Consider the following 21,392-nt stretch of genomic DNA (forward strand, 5'->3'; position numbering starts at 1 on the left):
AAATGAGCAAGTATTCCTACATTGGGTCCCAGGCAGGGCCAGTTCGGGGAAGGATAAGGGCGTTTCCAGACTGGCCAGAAATGCACACCAAAGTGGGTTTTTTAAATTATATAATTATATACTACAATATATATAATATATGATAATTATATACTACAAGCATCTGTAATACACCCCACTTCCGAGATTTCATCAGGTGTTCCTGCAAACTTTTGAATTTCTTCATCTATTAAAGAAAGCTTTAATTCTATATTTGTTGAATTCAGCACCCAGTCCTCACATTTGCTGTTTTGTGGAAAGTGCACTTGATTATGGAAAGCAGAATTTTCAGAAATCTAGCCACTAACATCTATTAGTGGCATACTTTGAAATATGGTTAAAATATCATCTTCAGCCATTGTATTCCATTTCCTATCTGTGCCTTGAAGACACCAGCAGTGAAAAATTGCCACCTCCACTGCTCCTCAAACATTAGGAACTGTTTCCACAAATCCAAAGTCAGTGGAGAGTCTGAATTTGGATTTTCTCCTGACTTTGGGTAATAATAATAATAATAATAATAATAAGTATTAGTATTAGTATTATTAGTATTATTTATGTCACACGTACCACCTGCCAGTAGTAAGGAATTGGTAGGATCATAAAACTGCAAAGGTAGTGGAAAATGAGCATGCAAAAATACTGTGAGACTTTCGAATCCAGACTGACAAAGTTTTGGAACACAATACACCAGACATCACGATTGTGGAAAAGAAAAAGTCTGGATTATTGATGTCGCCATAGCGGGTGACAGTCGCATTGAGGAAAAACAACAGAAAAAACTCAGACGCTATCAAGACCTCAAAATCGAACTGCAAAGGCTCTGGCATAAACCAGTACAGGTGGTCCCAATGGTCATTGGCGCACTGGGTGCCGTGCCAAAACAACTCAGCCAGCATTTGGAAACAATAAACATTGACAAAATCACAATCTGTCAACTGCAAAAGGCCACCTTACTTGGATCTGCGCGCATCATTCGAAAATACATCACACAGTAATAGACGCTTGGGAAATGTTCAATTTGTGATTTTGTGATACGAAATCCAGCATATAGATCTCATTTGCTGTGACATACTGTGCTTTTGTGTTAGTAAAATAATAATAATAATAATAATAATAATAATAATAATACACTTTATTTATATTCTGCTTTTTCTCACCAGAGGGACTCAGAGCAGATTATTTATTATTTTATTCATTTATTTATTTCTGGTATTTCTATCCCGTTCCTTCTCAACCCCTGAAGGGGGACTCAAGACGGCTTACATTTGGCAGCAATTTGATGCCACTACATATAGCAGAGCAATATAATAACAATTAAAACAATAAATAAAACATTCATTAAAACAGTAAAAAACAGTATTACAGTATACATATAAAGCAAACATTCAATGCCTTTTACATGAACAATGACATACAATACACAGATAAGGTAAAGGCCTTACCCATTTTCATTACTGGTATCTGGAGGCGATGCTCAACTCTGGCCATGGGGAGATGCTTTTGTTCCATTTTGCATGTCTTCATGGGCGCCCTTTTACCTTCCCGCCGAGGTGGCACCTATTGATCTACTTGCATTTCATGCTTATAGAATCATAGACTCATAGAATCAAAGAGTTGGAAGAAACCTCATGGGCCATCCAGTCCAACCCCCTGCCAAGAAGCTTTTGAAATGATAGGTTGGCTTTGCCTCGCATTATCCCGGATCAGCGTTTGGCCACCATAGAGCTGATCCATCTCTACCCCAACTTAAGTGGTCAGTGTATATGTGGTCTTAAAGATGGTTACATGCATAAAATCACCTAGTAACATTCATGTCTAGGCATGGTTTGATTGCAAATGGTCTCATTCTGCCATGCCACACGAGTCATCGTCATTGTCATCGTTGTCTTTATTTATAGACCACCCTATCTCCCCGAAGAGACTCAGGGTTGGTTTCCAACAAATATGGCAACCATTAAATGCCAAAAATAAAACCATTCAAACAACTTACATCAAGACAAAGCACATTAAACAATATAGAACAACCTAACTGTAACTTAATAAACAAAATAACAAAAAAGAAGAAATAATAAAATACGAAGTATTCCTTAAAACTCAATAAATGAAGATTCAGTGATAGTATTTCACTCGTTTCTGTACCATATGATTTAAAATTACCCCATTACTTCACCCATCTGAACAGTCTTGTAAGTGTTTTTTCCATTTCTCTTTTTTTTTCTCCCACTGTTGTTTGTCTTTGTCCATTTGTCTTGTCCTGTGTTTTTCTCACACCCCACGCATGCCTTCTATGTAATTAAAGAACAAATATCAAGGAATGATCTTTGACTTTGTGACCCAGCAAGCCTTTGATATAGTCATCATGATCCTCATTTGTCTTAACATGGTGACAATGATGGTGGAAACAGATGACCAAAGCCAAACCAAAATAGACATCCTCTTCCAAATCAATCTGATCTTCATAGTCATTTTCACAGCTGAATGTTTCCTCAAGATGATTGCCCTGCGATACTACTTCTTCACAGTTGGCTGGAACATCTTTGACTTTGTTGTAGTCATTCTTTCCATCGCAGGTAAGAAAAATATGAGACAAATGCAGCACTTGATGGTCTTCTTTTTTTAAAAAAAAATCTTAGTAAGCATAGTTAGAAGTATTAAAATGAAGACAGATTTGTAGTGGGAAAATGTAGAAGAATTATACTTTATGATTATAATATAATTTCTTTCTGAGGGACCTCATTTTGCAGCTAACTAAAATGTTTCTATTTCAATGAACAAAGATGGGTAAAGTGTGTCCACAAGCCCCATGTGGTCACAAGGCCATTTTTTGTTGTATAATCTTTATTAAGTTTTACATATATATACACACAATAGGGAGGGAAATTCAGGGGGTAAAAAGAAAGTGGGGGGGGGGGTGAACCAGATTTGGAAAGGAGAAGAGAAAGAAGAAGAAAGAAAGGAAAAAAAACGCATTCTTTTGCGTTACTTCCCAATAGTCTACCGGGAATCTTCATCTCTTGGTTTCTTGTTATTTCTGCCGACAATACTTCCTTTGATTTCTTAACTCAAATACTAGACAGGTCTATCTGTAGTGGGACCTCCCTGGTTTTGATAAAGTCTTTAAACCCAGTCCAATTTGTCCTCTTATGTGTTCCTTTTAATCTTTGCGAAAGGCAGTCCATTTGAATAATATCAAAGATTTTTAAAATCCATTCTTCCAGGTTTGGAATTTCTTTTTGCTTCCAAATTCTGGCAAGGAGTATCCTTGCCGCTGTGCTGAGCAAGAAAAGCACTTTTTCTTGGTTCTTATCCAGCTTCACATTCGTGATTCCTAACAAATATGTCTCTGGCGTTTGTGGAAAGTTGGTCTTTAAATTTTTTTGAGATGCCTGGTGTATCTCCTTCCAAAACTTTCTTATTTGTCTACAGGACCACCACTGACGATAAAAGGTTCCCTTTTCCTTCCCACACTTCCAGCAATTATTTGAGATGTTTTTATTAAATTTGGCTAGTTTTTCAGGTGTATAGTGCCATCGGAAGAACATCTTATACCAATTTTCACGTAGGTCACTAGCTTCCATATATTTTATTTTGGTATTCCAGATTTCTTCCCATTCTTTTAACAGTATGCTATGACCTATGTCTTTTGCCACAAGGCCATTTTTGAGGTGTCCAGGGCCTCAAAAAATACTTTCCCCTTTCCTACTTTTCTTTCATATATTGTTCTCACACTTTTGCTGTAGAACTATCATGATTTTATAGCTTTCTCACACTCCAAATCTTTCAGAGACAACTTATTCTCAATAAAAATAATTTGGAAAAAAATCATATTTTTGTACAATGATAATGAAATTATGAGTAGACTGTTAATAAAATTTAAAGTCTGCATTTCAGTCCTTAGGAGAGAAAGGGTTCTGGACACGATTTAACAACTTACTGGTTTTCTTTCAGGACTTGTCCTCTCAGACCTCATTGAAAAGTACTTTGTGTCACCCACCCTCTTCAGGGTGATCCGTCTAGCCCGAATTGGACGTGTTCTCCGACTGATCCGAGGAGCCAAAGGCATCCGGACGCTTCTCTTTGCCTTGATGATGTCCCTGCCAGCACTTTTCAACATTGGCCTGCTCCTCTTCCTGGTCATGTTCATTTTTTCCATTTTTGGGATGTCGAACTTTGCTTATGTCAAAAAGGAATCTGGCATTGATGACATGTTTAATTTTGAGACATTTGGCAACAGCATCATCTGCCTTTTCATGATCACCACATCCGCTGGTTGGGATGGCTTACTGAACCCCATCCTGAACAGTGCTCCTCCAGACTGTGACCCTGATCTGGAGAATCCTGGCAGTGATGTGAGGGGGAATTGTGGCAACCCTGGTGTGGGCATCTGCTTTTTCTGCACCTACATCATTGTCTCCTTCTTGATTGTGGTCAACATGTACATTGCTATCATCCTGGAGAACTTCAACGTAGCCACAGAGGAGAGCAGTGAGCCTCTCTGTGAAGATGACTTTGAAATGTTCTATGAGACGTGGGAGAAGTTTGACCCTGATGCCACACAATTCATTGCTTATAGCACTCTCTCTGAATTTGCAGACACGTTACAAGAGCCACTGCGAATTGCTAAACCCAACAAGATCAAGTTGATCACCTTGGACTTGCCTATGGTTCCTGGGGATAAGATACATTGTCTGGACATCCTCTTTGCACTTACCAAAGAAGTGTTGGGGGACTCTGGGGAAATGGATGCCTTGAAGGAATCAATGGAGGAGAAATTTATGGCTGCCAACCCCTCAAAGGTGTCCTATGAGCCAATTACCACCACACTGAAAAGGAAGCATGAAGAAGTATGTGCCACCAAAATCCAACGGGCATTCCGAAGATATCTACTAAGGCGATCAGTGAAACAGGCCTCATATGTGTACAGACATAGCCAAGACGAGGATACACTGGCAGAAGGAGCTCCAGAGAAAGAAGGGTTGATTGCAAACAGAATAAATGTAATGTATGGATCTTCAGAGATGCAAATGGAAAATGAAATATCTCCAGAAGCATCTCCACCTATTGAACTTGAACCCATCTCCAGTCCAGAGAACACACAAGATGCTGGTGAAACTAAAGAGAAAGGGGAGGAACCTGACAAAACAACAGAAGATGCTCCCAGCAAAACTCAAGACTCGAAAGCCACCAAACGTGGTGTAAAAGAGTCATTTGTATAATCCAGGGCACTTCTGGCCAACAATAAATTGGCCCTGATTCCAAAAAGACTTATTTTACATCTCTCTCACAAGGAGCCTTCCGTATTTTCTGCTATCAGGAGCTGTGTTCTCTTAACAGATTTCAGGAATTCAGATCAACTTTGGAAGTAGAACCTATTCTGGTTTCTACTTTTCTAATTCACCACAATGCTGAAATATTTTTTTTAATGAGGTGAATATGAATTATCTCTAATGCTGGTGACAAAAAAGGGGTTTTAGTTTAATTTTAAGTGATTCTTAGCGTGTTCCTGGGCCAGTTCTGAGGTTAATTCTTCCCTATTAGAGCTTGAAGAAGTTTAGGAAGAAGATGAAAAAGAGAGGAAAATGGCCAAAGCTATGAGTCTTGATCACGGCTGTGAGTCTTGATCAGAGAGCCAAGCTAATACATGGAAATGGAAGATCATGTCAGAGGAACATAACTGAAGTTGTATACTTTATATAATAAAAGAACAATCATTCACCCACAAAAGCCTGGATTTTATGGCCTGAATCAATTATACAATTTTCCTGTGGCTGCGTATCTTACATAATTTATTCTGCTAGTCACGGGGAACTCTGAAGCCTTGCCACCGTAATTGTGCACAAGTGACTACAATATACATCACTTCTGAGATTTCATCAAATTTTGGAATATCTCAATTTACCAAAAAAGAGGTCAAGTTCTAAAGTTGTTCAATTCAGTGCCCAAACCTCACGTCTGTTGTTTTGCAGAAAGTGCACTTAATCATGGAAAGCAGAATATTCAGACATCTAACCACTATTAGTAACATACTTTGAAATATGATTAAAATGTCATCTTCAGCCATTTTCTTTCTATTTACTATTTGTGTCTTGAAGATACTAGGAGTGAAAAATTGCAACCTGCACTGTTCCTTGGACATTCGGAACTGGATACAACAGAGTTTTGGGTTTTTTAAAAATCTCCTAATCTTATTTTCTGGTAACGGACTGATGTGCTTTGGCTTAGGAATCTTTCCAGCATGTAAAGGCACAGTGATGGTTAATATTGAAATAATGGAATGTTTTTTTCTGAACACAAATCTGCAAAGTCTTAAAAACTTGGTTTGGTTGTTCCCTTTGGGGTATTTGAATGGTCTTAAACCATTTTTGTTAGACATGGTTTAAAGTACAAGTCAGTCTTAACCATTTGTACACTATTAAAGACAAGAAAAGAGCAAAAGCAACAAACTAATCAGTTCTCAGGGTTTACCGTCAGCTTTGAAATGTTTCCGGGTTAATTCTCAATTCTGCAGAATATCTATAAATACAAACTGCACATTTCTATATCTGCCGTGTTGCTGTTTTCCTTCTTTCATGGCACATGACAGCTATGGTTTAGGATACTGTATGTGCTGTTGTCATCTCCCACCATTCAGAAACCTCACACTTCATTTTGCCCTCCTTTCCTGCCATACGATGGGCAGGGATGGTATAGAAGTCTGGACTTCACACATTTATTATACATAATTAGCCATGCACCGTTGGAGCCCCCGGTGGCGTAGTGGGTTAAACCCCTGTGCCAGCTGGACTGAAGACCGACAGGTCGCAGGTTCAAATCCAGGGAGAGGCGTATGAGCTCCCTCTATCAGCTCCAGCTCCTCATGCGGGGACATGAGAGAAGCCTCCCACAAGGATGATAAAAACATCAAATCATCTGGGCATCCCCTGAGCAATGTCCTTGCAGACGGCCAGTTCTCTTATACCAGAAGCGACTTGCAGTTTCTCAAGTCGCTCCTGACGCGCCAAAAAAAACAATAGCCATGCACTATGCTGGTATGGTGCATAACAAAACCTGAAAGGTAGGAACTGCCATCTAGATGTTCCAAAAAGATGGTTCCTCTTTCTTAATTTGACTCCACGTGGCTGAAAGCACAAACAGCTACAGTGCAGCATACAAGAAATTTTCCCTACTGAAATTAATAGTTTCTGTGCAAAAGCAAGGGAGTTTTATGCAACCTTCATTTGTTTCAGCTGCAGTTGTACGAGATGTTCTTGTACTGCTGCAACTGAGCTGTTTATGTTCCCAGCCACATGGAGTCAAATTAAGAAAAATAATGGATAAACACAATGTGTTAAAAACAGAATGTCTTCCAATTTTAACAAGGTCCTTGACTTCTTTGGCCTGTTTATCCCATGCTATCTTTCAGATGATGATGATAATAATAATAATAATAATAATAATAATAATACTTTATTGATACCCCGCCACCATCTCCCCAAGGGACTCGGAGCGTCTTACATGAGGTCAAGCCCAACAACACATCAATACAAGAAAGAAATAAACAAATACAATACAATACTATGAAATTAATATAAATCACATATAAATAATATATTGGACTACTGTAATGCGCTCTACGTGGGGCTGCCCTTGAAAACATCTCGGAAATTCCAACTGGTCCAACGGGCAGCGGCCAGGATGTTAACTGGTGCTCCTTACAAAGAGAGGTCAACCCTCCTGTTTAAGGAGCTCCATTGGCTGCCGTTTACCTTCCGATCCCAATTCAAGGTGCAGGTGCTTACCTACAAAGCCCTAAACGGTTTGGGACCTGCCTACCTGTGTGACCGCATCTCCGTTTATGAGCCCACGCGCTCCCTTCGTTCATCCGGAGAGGCCCTGCTCGCAATCCCTCCTGCGTCACAGGTGCGTTTGGTGGGGACGAGGGACAGGGCCTTTTCTGTGGTTGCCCTCGACTTTGGAACACCCTCCCCAAAGACATCAGACTAGCCCCCACGTTGGCAGTCTTTAGGAAGAGCCTGAAGACCTGGCTATTCTGACGTGCCTTTCCAGAATAGTAAACTCCAGCACTATGTCCCAGAAACACTTTATTAGAGTTTTAAGATTCTCTGCACATTACACTTACCCTGAAATCCGACATACCACCTGTCACACCCAGCACTTTTTAATCTGTACCCATTACTTGGCCCTAGTTTTATTGTGTTATGGTGTATTGTTTTGTTGTTTTATTGTTTTGCTTAATGTTTTTTGATTTTGCTTTTGGTTGTATTTGCTATGCTATTGTTTGTTGAGGCCTTGGCCTTTGTAAGCCGCATCGAGTCTTGCGGGAGATGCTAGCGGGGTACAAATAAAGTTAATAATAATAATAATAATAATAATAACAACAACAACAACAACAATAAGCAATAACACACAAGGATTTAAAAAACCTATGGCCGGGCCAAATATAATAGTTTAAAATTTAAAAAATACTCTGCAATACACACACAGCCATATATATATATGCAAATCAGCTATTTCTATCAGCCCCTAGAGAAGGTTTCCTGAGCAACTGCAAATAAAACCAGCAAGATGGACACTCCAAAAGACACTGGACATGGATTTGTCCTTGTAAGGGCAAGGCATCTGTCCTGGTGTTGTTGAATAAGTAATGTGTGTCCATAATTAAATATGCATGATTAGAGTGGCCATGTCCTGCTTCATCCATATATCAAACTCAAGAGGTGCTGGTTCTGCTCATTTCTATTGGAATCCACGATACACAACTATTTTTCTCTGGCCCAGTTGTGACATCACTAAACCACCTCCTCTCCTTACGACATCACTAAACTACCTGTATTTCTTCCCCGCAGCAGATGGGATTTTACTATAGAAGGTGATCATCTTATTAAATAAACTTGCAAGGTGCTGGAAACATGGAAGGATGGGAAAACAAGAAAATCAGAACTGGACTGAGATGGAAATTTGCATGTCATTTAAAGAGTAGACCAGAGGGAAATTGAACTTGCTCTCTGAAAGAAAAATATATAGATTGCAGTTAGCATGTATATTACATACTTGAAATATGGTCCACAAACCAAGAACACAGAAAACCTTATAGGATCTCCTTTATGAGGGTATACTTGTACTATCTATCCATTAACTTAATATGGGCTTCCTATTATCACCCCACACAGCTGGTTTGTGTGGATTCAGAGTAGGATGCTTCTCTTTCTCTTTATCTCTCAGAAAACTGGTTTTGCTCATTACTTACATTTACAAAATGAGGAACTCTTTCTTTGTTTCTTAATTGACAATTCTTGAGCTTATCCCATACATCAAAAACAGTCTCAAAGCCAACAATTGAGAATATAGACCAGTGTTTCTCAACCTGGGGGTCGGAACCCCTAAGGAGGTCACGAGGGGGTTTCAGAGGGGTCAGCAAAGACCATCAGAAAACACAGTGTTTTCTGTCAGTCATGGGGATTCTGTGTGGGTATTTTGGCCCAATTCTATCAATGCTCTTTCATTGTAGGTGAACTATAAATCCCAGCAATGACAACTCCCAAATGTCAAGGTCTATTTTCCCTAAACTCCACCAGTGTTCCCATTTGGGCATATGGAGTATTTGGGCCAAGTTGGGTCCAGATCATTGTTTGAGTCCACAGTGCTCTTTGCGTGTAGGTGAACTACAACTCCAAAACTCAAGGTAAATTCCCACCAAACTCTCCCAGTATTTTCTGTTGATCATGGGAGTTCTGTGGGCCAAGTTTGGTTCAATTCCATCGTTGGTGGAGTTCAGAATGCTCTTTGATTGTAGGTGAACTATAAATCCCAGCAATGACAACTCCCAAATGTCAAGGTCTATTTTCCCTAAACTCCACCAGTGTTCCCATTTGGGCATATGGAGTATTTGTGCCAAGTTTGGTCGAGATCCTTCACTGTTTGAGTCCACAGTGCTCTTTGGGTGTAGGTGAACTACAACTCCAAAACTCAAGGTCAGTGCCCACCAAACTCTCCCAGTATTTTCTGTTGATCATGGGAGTTCTGTGGGGCAAGTTTGGTTCAATTCCATTGTTGGTGGAGTTCAGAATGCTCTTTGATTGTAGGTGAACTATAAATCCCAGCAACTACAACTCCCAAATGACAAAATCAACCCCCCAACCCCACCAGTATTCAAATTTGGGCATATTGGTGCCAAATTTGGTCCAGTGAATGAAATTACACCCTACAGAGCAGATATTTACATTGTGATTCATAACAGTAGCAAAATTACAGTTATTAAATAGCAACAAAAATAATTTTATGGTTGGGGGTCACCACAACATGAGGAACTGTATTAAGGGGTCATGGCATTCGGAAGGTTGAGAACTACTGATATAGACTCTTCTAGATCATGCTAGACTACTCCCACCGCTTATCCGGCTATGTTATTTAGAAATGATGGGCGTCATGGTACTACAGATTCTGGAGGACTGTACTTTGCCCATCTCTGGCCCACAAGCTCATATTCTGTAATTCAAGTCTTAATCCATACAAAATCCAAACATAACCATAGTTCAGGTTATAGTTTTAAAATTAGATTAAAAGTAATGTGAAGTCTGAATGTTTGCAAGCAGACCATGCTATGCTTTCCTGTGAAAACTGGGTTGTTTTGCACAAATCTTTAAGAAGTGAGAAGAAAATGCTGCTAATGAGTACGTATTTCTAGTTATGTCACTCAACAAAAGAACATTTCTAAAAAAAAATAAATGAGGGAAAAAGTGGGAAGCATTTTCTACTCTCAATTTCTTCAATTCTTCAGAGGAAGTGTTTGTGTGTTGGGCAGTTTTTTTGGGATGTTATCCAGCACCTTATTATTGGGAATGCTTCTCTTTACAAGTGGGTTTTTTTTCGGTTGTCAGTCCAGTTGGAACATCTCAGTTTTCAAGGTCTCCTGGGGCAGGGGACCCATCCAGTAAATGTGTCATTTGAGACAGGGTTTCCAATTGTGTTTACACGTGAACAGCTGTGGGAAGAGAGCTGCTCTGTTTCAAATGGACTGTGTTGCTTGTACATATGTGATCTTCTGTACTGAGAAAAACTCTAATTTTATTCGATTGTGCAATGTTTTCTTTGTACATTTCTTAAAATAAAATCTGTAAATGAGCAATTATTACATTTAGGACTTTATGCCTGTTGTGTAACATGTTTTCGTACTGGCCCCTGACCTGCTCTCTCTTCTTAGTTTCTTCCTTCCTTCCTTCCTTCCTTCCTTCCTTCCTTCCTTCCTTCCTTCCTTCCTTCCTTCCTTCCTTCCTTCCTTCCTTCCTTTGGTGTAGAAGGTGATATTCAAGTTCTTTCCCTTTCAATAAGGTATAAGACCTGTTGATCATTACTCAGAGACAGAGCCGGCCCTAGGTAATTTTCAATGGTAAGCAAACAGTATTTTGGCATTCCCTCCCCCCCCCCCCCCCCACCAATCATTGATATATATTTTCTGTTTGTCGTGGGAGTTCTGTGTGCCATATTTGGTTCAATTCCATCATTGGTGGAGTTCAGAATGCTCTTTGATTGTAGGTGAACTATACATCCCAGTAACTACACTTGCCGCACTTGCTCCCTTGCCTGGCCCGCTTTGGGTCCGGAGGCATGCCTGAAGACCCGGCGTGTGCACCAAAAGTCACCTCTTATCCTGACTTTCTCCTCAGCCATTGGGACCAAGAGAGAGAGAGAGAGAGAGAGGTGGAGATGCCCACCTTTCCTGAAGGTAGGCGCAAAAACAAAGGAGGGAGCGGAGGTGGGAGATACCTCCAGCCGGAGGGGCTCTCTCTCTCTCTCTCTCTCTCTCTTGGTCCCAAAGGCTGAAGAGAAAGTCAGAAGAGGCGACTTTTGGTGTGCATGCTAGGGTCTTCAGACACGCCTCCAGACCTGAAGAGGGCCAGGCACGGCGGCTCCGCCCCTTGACCCACCCGCGGATTGGGGAGAGGAGAGGAGAGGAGGCGGGTGGAGCGCCGGGGGATCGGGAAAGGGAGCCGGTCAGGGGGAAGCGATCGAACGCGGAGAACGATTGAGTGCCAGTTCTGCTTGCGCACCCAGTGGCCGGGTGGAGCAGGCACGAGAGGGGCTAGGCGAGGCTCAAGGGCCCGGCCCCTTTGGGAAGAGGATCGCCCGGCAGCGAGGCAAGAAAGCCGAGGCTCCCCCCGGACTGCTAGGGCTGTTGTGAGCTGAGGGGGCGCTCCTCAAGTGGCGGTCGAGGGGCATTTACAGAGGCGCCTCTGCACCCCTGGCAAAAAAAAGTTCTTATTTCGCGTAATGGACAAGCTGCCCCTGCTCAGAGATTAAGCAGAGTATCTGTGTATCCGCTAATGTACTCATTTTGAATGTAGCACTTAGCATTTAGCACTTCCCAATATTAAAAAAATACTATGAAGCAAACAGGATGAGACTAGTTATATAAGGGATAATAAATAAAGAGGATTTGGAATGGCTGGAGGAAGATTCAGAAGAAGTAGAGGACAAAATTTGGAATATATTCTTTAAGGATATAAAAAGGAAAGAAATTAAGAGAATAAAAAAAAACCCCAATGTTGAGAAATGTGATAGGAATTTGGAATAGATACAAGGAAATATTATTTATCAGAAAGTTCAACACTAACACCAATAATAATGGAGGAAAAATTTTCCCCAAAATTAAAAAAAAAAGATAAAAAAATTAAGAGAGAAGAATATAGATAGAATTGGAGATTGGATAAAAGCAAACATGAGGAAGGAAACTATATTGAGAGAATTTAGAGATATTAAACTCTCATGGTTCCATTGTCTACAGTTAGAGCAATGGTTCAAGAATTGGATAAAAACTAATGGGGAAGGAGGCAAAATGCTTTGCTTCATGTTTACATGTTGTGAGATGAGTCCTAGAAAATTCTGAAACACAGAAGAGACCATGAAAATGAACAAAATCTGGCTACCAGTATTAAAAAAACTCTAAAATTATAACAGCAAAACAGCAGAGAGGAAACAACCAGGCACATCTTAACACCTCTCAACAGGGCATTTTCCCAGGCTCAGCCAAGCCTTCAAATGCTAATGAAGGTGATAAGTTGAAACATTCACACCTAGCTCCAGCAAGGAAGAGCTCCTTGCCCCACCCCGGCCATTCCACAGATATATAAACCCATTGTCCTAATTCCAACAGACCTCACTACCTCTGAGGATGCTTGCCATAGATGCAGGCGAAACGTCAGGAGAAATGCCCCTAGAACATGGCCCTATAGCCCGAAAAAACCCACAAGAACCTAGTTCTGATCCAGCTTCAGCCTCCATAGATCCTTTATATTTTCACACAAGGCTCTCTAAAAAGTGGGTCTAGTGTTGTAAACCTGTCTCAGGTTTCAGCTGAAACGTGCTAGGATAGCCACTCTTTTAATTCACATCAATGAGGTCCCCATGTGCTTGAAAATTTGTCTCTTCCCAATCAGTGCATGGCCCATTTGTTCAAGCCCTCCCCGCTTTTCCCCCTCTAGAGAAATAACATAACTCCATAAGTTCAAAATTTCACAAGACTGTGTTTTTGCAATTACATGCTTCCACATGTTCACAAACATGATCCCTTTAAACACTTTAAATAATAGTAAAAAGAGAAATATGCATATTGTATTTACTATCCTTTGTTTTTTGTATTCTGCAAAGGAGAAGTCTACTTCTCATTGGCAAACTGATAAGACTACTATAGCATTGCTCCCACCCCCAAGCTCATGTGTGATACCGAGTACTTACTTACTTACTTACTTACTTAGGCGATCCCTCGTTGGACAAGTAAGAGGGTCTTCCATTATGCGTTTTCTTGTGGGTTCGTAGGTGGCTGTGGAGCCCTATTCTTGACCCACATCTTCTCCCACAGTGAGGGCATTGGTTTCCAGGTGGAAGGCGGTCCCGGTTGGCTTGACGCGCCTTCCTCCAGGCATGTTTCTCTCTTTCACCCTCCACTCGTGCCTCCTCGAATTCTGCAGCACTGCTGGTCACAGCTGACCTCCAGCTGGAGCGCTCAAGGGCCAGGGCTTCCCAGTTCTTAGTGTCTATGCCAGAGATTTTAAGGTTGGCTTTGAGGCCATCTTTAAATCTCTTTTCCTGTCCACCAATGTTCTGTTTTCCGTTCTTAAGTTCAGAGTAGAGCAACTAATTATAGTTTGAAACTATTTTAATAGACCATTAGTGGGTCTTGGCAAAATCCATCCCAACCAGGCATTAGTTTTGCCTGCTATACCATTTTTTCAAACCACAGGTGAGAATCCTATCATCTTCTAAAGCAGCCTAGGACCTCTTCACACGTTCCGCCAGAATCGCCACAGATCATGGCGATTCTACAGGGTGAGGCAGCATAACTTCCTTTTTTCAAAACTTAATAACACCCATTTTATGAATCAGAATTTTTTTATATATAATGTAGATCCATACCTAAAGTTTTGTTTTACATAGTTTTGAAGATCAAATTAGGTAGGTGACGTCCCCCATTCTCCATACACTGAGTAAACCGATTTCTGGCGTTTATCATGACTCTTGCCAGTATAGCAGGCGTTACATTGGCAATTTCTTCCTGGATGTTGGTCTTCAAATCTTGTAGGGTTCTTGGATGGTTCACATTAACATGGGATTTAAAAAAAACCCATAGAAAAAAATTACAAGGAGCCAAATTTGGAGAGGGGCGGCCACCCCAAATCCGCTCGAAAAGTAGGCCTCAACGGCAAAAGCACGCTCCTCACTGTTCCAACGCATGATGGTGACTGAACTATGTCAGGACAAAACTTTATACTCCCGCCTCTCGAATGAGACCACTAGCGCTCCGCTACGTCTTCAACCAACTGAATGGCCCGCATTTTAAAAAAGGAAGCTATGCTGCCTCACCCTGTAGCACTGCCTGTCGGGAACCCATTGTGCCTCGCATTGCCCAACTTACTGGTAAGTTCATCGCAGGGGGAAACATCTGCCATCCAGCTTCCCCCTGTTGATCCAAGGCAACACAGGAAGCCTCCTGTGCTGCCGCCATGGCAGCATGCCCTTTCACCACACAAACCCACCAGAAGTTTAAGTATTTGTGGGATGGGAGCCAGCAGGCTCCATAGTGAAAGGGGAGATGAACTGGCACATGCCACCAATTTCACTGCTGTCTGATGAGGTCACTAGCCAGCACAGAGGGATACTGGGAGCTGCAGGAGGGGTGAATTATTCCCATTTTCTTCTAGTCTAAACAAACTAAAGACCTTTTCACACGGGGATAAAATCAGCAACATGTGCCAGTGTAGCCCAGGTCACCCACAGTGTCCGCCAGCTCCCATCAAACAATGCCGGCACAACTCCATGGGTGAAGGAGGGCAGAGCCGGCACATGCCACTGCCACGGCAACATGGGAGACTTCCCATGTTGCCACTGGAATCCATGGGAGGAAGCCGCACGCTCCACGCTTCCCTCCATGTGATCACCGGGACCTGGTCTGAGTCCCTCTACGGAGGTTAGAGAAGATCAGGATATAAAAGTTCTAAATAAATAATAAATAAATCACCCTCGGTTGGAGCCGGGCGATGCGAAGCATGGGGCACCAGGTTCTACACATCCCCCAAACATGCAGTATGTTCTTGGTGGCCGTGTGACAAGGTCATAGGTGAAGTCCTTTAAATTGTACATTCAGGAGTGTCCTTATTCTTCCTGATCAGTTTCCCTCCATGATGAAAATCCCATGACTGAATGTTTTCTCAGCTTGTGAGAACGGTGTGTCCCTGTACAACATTCATTTGAAATGTATAGGACATGCCTCATTAGAACATCAGTTCCAGGCAATGACACAGGAGGAGCAGATCCACATTTGGTCTGAAGCAATACCTGCTCGCTGTTCCAACAGTGCCACTGTGAAACCCGATTCTGTGATGAATAAGAATGTGCGTGTATCCAACTGATCACGCAGCTTGTTGTCCCAATTGGCATTCTATAGGTGGGATTGGGCTTATGAGGTCAAATTAACCTCTACATAATACAAATACTGGGATACCAAGCTTACGCAAGAGGCCCAAAGAAGAGAACTCACACTTTTGTTATCCTGTAGATTTCACACCAGTATATTGTGCGTAGCAGAGAAAGATTTCTGAAAGGCCACTATGGTGGTAACACTGGAAACAGAAACTGGAACTCCAGAATGTGGTAACAGCCACTCTATAAACTTAAATGATTGAATAACAGGTATGCAGATTCTTCACTATTCCATCCTTGATGAACAATACACCTTTTCCTTATTGCAAAAGAAAGAAAAGCTTTCTTACAATATTCTTTCTGTGTTTGAAAATATTCTGTGGGAATTATTCTGTATAGAAAAAAGTGTGTTTTCTGCACAACACCCTTCCCCATGTTTTAAGTACTGAAAACATTGTTTCTGGGCAAGAAATTCCCATGTGCATTAGTCCACAGAAAAGAAAAATGGGTTCCCCTAAAACTGTGGAGACCAAAATCCACTGATTGTGGTAATGTGAAAGTATCTAAATTAACTCAATGTATACATTACAAATACACATATCAACAAAACACAGAGCTGCCACATTCATATTAAGTAGAAACATTAAGCTGTGAGTATATTATTATTATTATTATTATTATTATTTCATAGATATTATATTTCTTTATGTATGGCTTATAATTCATGTCACAATGCAATGCTACCTTTAGCCACTATGTATGTCCCCTTAGGAAGCTTCCCACCGGAGCTTCCCACCGGAGTGGAAGTCATCTATCGGACAGATGGCAAGCTGTTTAACCTAAGCAGACTGAAAGCCAAAACCAAGGTTACAACAACATCTATTATAGAACTCCAGTATGCTGATGACAATGTCATCTGTGCGCATTCAGAAGAAGATCTACAAACCACTCTAAACACCTTCGCAGAAGCATACACGAAGCTTGGCCTGTCACTGAACATCGAGAAAACCAAAGTACTGTTCCAGCAGTCACCAGCCATCCCCTCCCCAATGCCAGAGATACAGCTTAATGTTGTAACATTAGAAAATGTTGACCTTGGCAGCCACCTCTTCACCAAAGTCAACATCGACACCGAAATACAACACCGCCTGAGCTCTGCGAGTGCAGCATTTTCCCAAATGAAGAAGAGAGTGTTTGAGGACCGAGACATCCGTAGGGATACCAAGGTGCTTGTCTACAAAGCTATTGTCCTCCCAACCCTGCTATATGCCTGAGAAACGTGGACTGTCTACAGATGTCACATGCAACTCCTGGAACAATTCCATCAGCGCTGCCTCTGGAAAATCCTGCAAATCTCCTGGGAAGACAAGCGGACAAACGTCAGCGTGCTGGAAGAAGCAAAGACCACCAACATTGAAGCGATAGTCCTCTGCCATCAACTCCACTGGGCCGGCCACATTGTCCGGATGCCTGACCACCGTCTCCCAAAGCAGTTGCTCTACTCTGAACTTAAGAACGGAAAACGGAATGTTGGTGGACAGGAAAAGAGATTTAAAGATGGGCTCAAAGCCAACCTTAAAATCTCTGGCATAGACACTGAGAACTGGGAAGCCCTGGCCCTTGAACGCTCCAGCTGGAGGTCAGCTGTGACCAGCAGTGCTACAGAATTCGAGGAGGCATGTGTAGAGGGTGAAAGAAACGTGCCAGGAGGAAGGCGCGTCAAGCCAACCCCGACTGGGACCGCCTTCCACCTGGAAACCAATGCCCTCACTGTGGGAGAAGATGCGGGTCAAGAATAGGGCTCCACAGCCACCTGCGAACCCACAGGGAAACGCATAATGGAAGACCATCTTACTCGTCCAACGAGTGATCGCCTAAGTATGTCCCCTTAGGATCCACCTCTCAAGAACATTGTTGGTGAATCACTTACCTCATAAGTTGAGCCTTTTTATATATATATAGATGAGCCTTTTTTGATAAATGAGTAAGTAGAGTGTCTGTATATATACTTACAAACTTGATGTAACAAATTGTTCAACTGTATGTGTGTATTCATGATATGTGTTGTTTGTAGACCCAACCGCCTGATGAAGACTCTTGTGAGTCGAAACCGGTTGCAGGTTGGAGTCGACTCGTGTGTAACGAAGGTAATAGGACACCTATTGTGACTACTGGAGTCTACTCGCATGCAATAAAGAATAGGATATTCATTATCATTCAAGGACTATTACTCACACGAAAGTTTGGTTTCATACTTCAAGGGAATTACCCATTGTTTCTGCTTAATGTGAATGTGGCAGCTCTGTGTTTTGTTGATATGTGTATCTGTAATGTATACATTGAGTTAATTTAGATACTTTCACATTACCACAATCAGTGGATTTTGGTCTCCACATTAGTCCACAGACTCATGTCCCCAGAACATTTTGAGATACTGGAATACTGGGGGAAATTGCGCAGAAGTCTTGCTACTATATTATTTTTCATGGCAAGAACTTCCCAGTTTTCAGAAAATCAATTTTGGACTATGAAAAAAATAACTAAATTATTAATTTAATTCCATTTTACCAAATGTTAGATAAATTCATGGAGAATAAATCAGTTTAGAAGTTGAAGTCAAACTGCCTTGTGTTTATTGGAAGTATACTAGATTCTGAACATATGGAAAATAATATTTACTTCATATCACCCTTCTCTCTGATGACTCCAAGAATGCTGGATGACGCAGTACACAATCTAATACATTAATCACAGTGTAGTGCAGTGTTAGAGTTTTGGACTAGACTTGCTAGACCTGAATTCATATTTCCAAATGCTCTCAGCATAGTTGTGGGGATAAACATGGGGAAGAGGACTATGTACAGGCATGTAGCGGGGGGGGGGGGGGGCTTGGGGGGCTTCAGCACCCCCCCCCCCGAAATTCTCAGGGTGGTCCGTGAGAAGGTGTTACTGGTACATTATTTAAACTGTTATGTTTATTCATATCATGATCTGATCACCATGCTCAATATATCCCATATGCATGGGGGTATTGGGGTAACGATACAAAAGGTTTGCTAGGGTAGACCCTCTTTCACTCAGACTCAGCCCCCCAACCCCCCCGAATCAAACTCAGCCCCTCCCGAAACAAAATCCTGGCTATGGGCCTGACTATGTATATTGTTTTTTGCTCCTTGGAAGAAAGTTCTATGCAGGTTTTTGCTTGCTCACATATGAAGCAAAACCACATGCAGTTACCAACACCATGTTAGCCCATGGCATATTGACTGGAAAGTCTATGGATGACCCTAAAACAATATTCAGATAGAGACTCTGTGATCAGAACTTTGATCTTATCAACTTGACACCTCTGTGACTGCATTTGATGGCTGTGTGAATCAGATCTATGCTCCCCCCCCCCTTCTTAAAATATTTGGAATTGGGATCACGTAACATATTTGGCTATAACTTCAGAGGACACAAGAAGAGGAAACATTTCTTCTTGCAAATGACCCACAGTTCTAATCCAATATGCTACTCAAAATACTACATGTGCATTCCAATATGTCTCATAAATCAAAGATTGAAGGCACAGAATCAAAAGAAGAAGAGATTCTGCTTCCCACTATATTTTTAATTCCTCCTTCTCAGTTCACTCTCCACTCTGCTCTGCATCCTCCTTCTGGCTAGAAGCTAGATTAAATATTCCTTAGTAGGTGAAAAGGAAAATCCCTTCATTTTACCTTCATCTGGGAATAATTTGTTTACCCAACAGGAAAATAACTCATTTGTGTGTGCTGTGAGGAACTATGGCTGGTTTTAATGCAGATTGCTCAGTGCTTTTAGCAGAAGCTGCCCTAGACCAGGACTTTTTAAACTTTTCCATTTGTGACCCTTTTGGGGCCCTATTTTTGGACTGAGAAACTTTAACATGACCCCAGGGTTAGCTATATAAAATAAGTATAAACATAGGTGATCCCTCGTTGTCCGAGTAAGATAGTCTTCCAGGATCAGTGTACTGGCGGTGGGTCCTTGGGTGACTGGAGCCCTATTATTGATTTGCATCTTCTCCCGCAGCGAGGGCATTGGTTTCCTGGTGGAAGGCGGTCCCAGTCGGGGTTGGCTTGATGTGCCTTCCCCTTAGCACTGCTGGTCACAGCTGACCTCCAGCTGGAGTGCTCAAGGGCCAGGGTTTCCCAGTTCTCAGTGTCTATGCCAGAGTTTTTAAGGTTGGCCTTGAGCCCATCTTTAAATCTCTTTTCCTGTCCTCGAACATTCCATTTTCCATTTTTGAGTTCGGAGTACAGCAACTGCTTTGGGAGACGGTGGTCGGGCATCCGGACAACGTGGCCAGTCCAGCGGAGTTGATAGCGGAGGACCATCACGTCAATGCTGATGGTATTTGCTTCTTCCAGCACACTGATATTTGTTCGCTTGTCTACCCAAGAGATTTGCAGGATTTTCCAGAGGCAACGCTGATGGAATTGTTCCAGGAGTTGCATGTGACGTCTGTAGAAAGTCCACGTTTCACAAGCATATAGCAGGGTTGGGTGGACAATAGCTTTATAAACAAGTACCTTGGTATCTCTATGGATGTCCCGGTCCTCAAACACTCGCTGGTTCATTCAGAAAAATGCTGCACCTGCAGAGCCCTGGCGGTGTTGAATTTCAGTGTCAATGTTGACTTTTGTAGAGAGGTGGCTGCCAAGGTAGCAGAAATGGTCAACATTTTCTAATGTTACACCATTAATAATAATAATAATAATAATAATAATACTTTATTTGTACCCCGCTACCATCTCCCCAAGGGACTCGGTGGGCTTACATGAGGCCGAGCCCACAATACATCAGCAAAAACAAAAACAACAGCAATACAAAACAATAAAATGAAACTCATAAACAAAAAACAAGCAGTAAACATTAACAACAGTACGACAATCCTTAAAAACCTATGGCTAGGCCAAACGTAATAATTTAAATTTAAAAAAAGAATGCTGAGCATGACGAGGTGAAATATATAACTAGGATAGAATTTCGGAGAGGAAAGGGCATGCAGACAATCCTAGATCATTGATAAAGTGCAATTAGGGACATAGTGCTGGGAGTTTTCTTATTCTGGGAAGGCACACTGGAACAACCATGTTTTCAGGCTCCTCCTAAAGATTGCCAGAGTTGGGGCATGCCTGATGTCCTTGGGAGTGAGTTCCAGAGTCGGGGGGCCACCACCGAGAAGGCCCTCTCTCTCGTCCCCACCAATCGTGCCTGCGATGGAGGTGGGAGTGCGAGCAGGGCCTCTCCAGATGATCAAAGAGATCATGTGGGTTCGTATACAGAAATGCGATCACAAAGGTAGGCAGGTCCCAAACCATTTAGGGCTTTGTAGGTAAGAACCTGCACTTTGAATTGGGACCGGAAAATGATCAGCATCCAATGCAGCTCCTTAAACAGGAAGGTTGACT

General features: G+C 41.8%; 1 protein-coding gene across 1 annotated transcript in view; it reads left to right on the forward strand.

Moving 5' to 3' along the window:
- Positions 1-11,175, forward strand: part of LOC132778353 (sodium channel protein type 4 subunit alpha) — a 127,718-nt gene extending 116,543 nt beyond the window's left edge. Inside the window, exons 25-26 of the mRNA XM_067470091.1 lie at positions 2,342-2,612; positions 3,991-11,175. Of these exons, the coding sequence (XP_067326192.1) occupies positions 2,342-2,612; positions 3,991-5,258 (1,539 nt within the window). The 3' untranslated portion in view covers positions 5,259-11,175. The remainder of the gene's footprint in view (positions 1-2,341; positions 2,613-3,990) is intronic.
- The last annotated feature ends 10,217 nt before the right edge of the window (positions 11,176-21,392 follow it).

Source organism: Anolis sagrei, chromosome 6, assembly GCF_037176765.1.
Source record: "Anolis sagrei isolate rAnoSag1 chromosome 6, rAnoSag1.mat, whole genome shotgun sequence".
In the NCBI taxonomy this organism is placed as follows: domain Eukaryota; kingdom Metazoa; phylum Chordata; class Lepidosauria; order Squamata; family Dactyloidae; genus Anolis; species Anolis sagrei.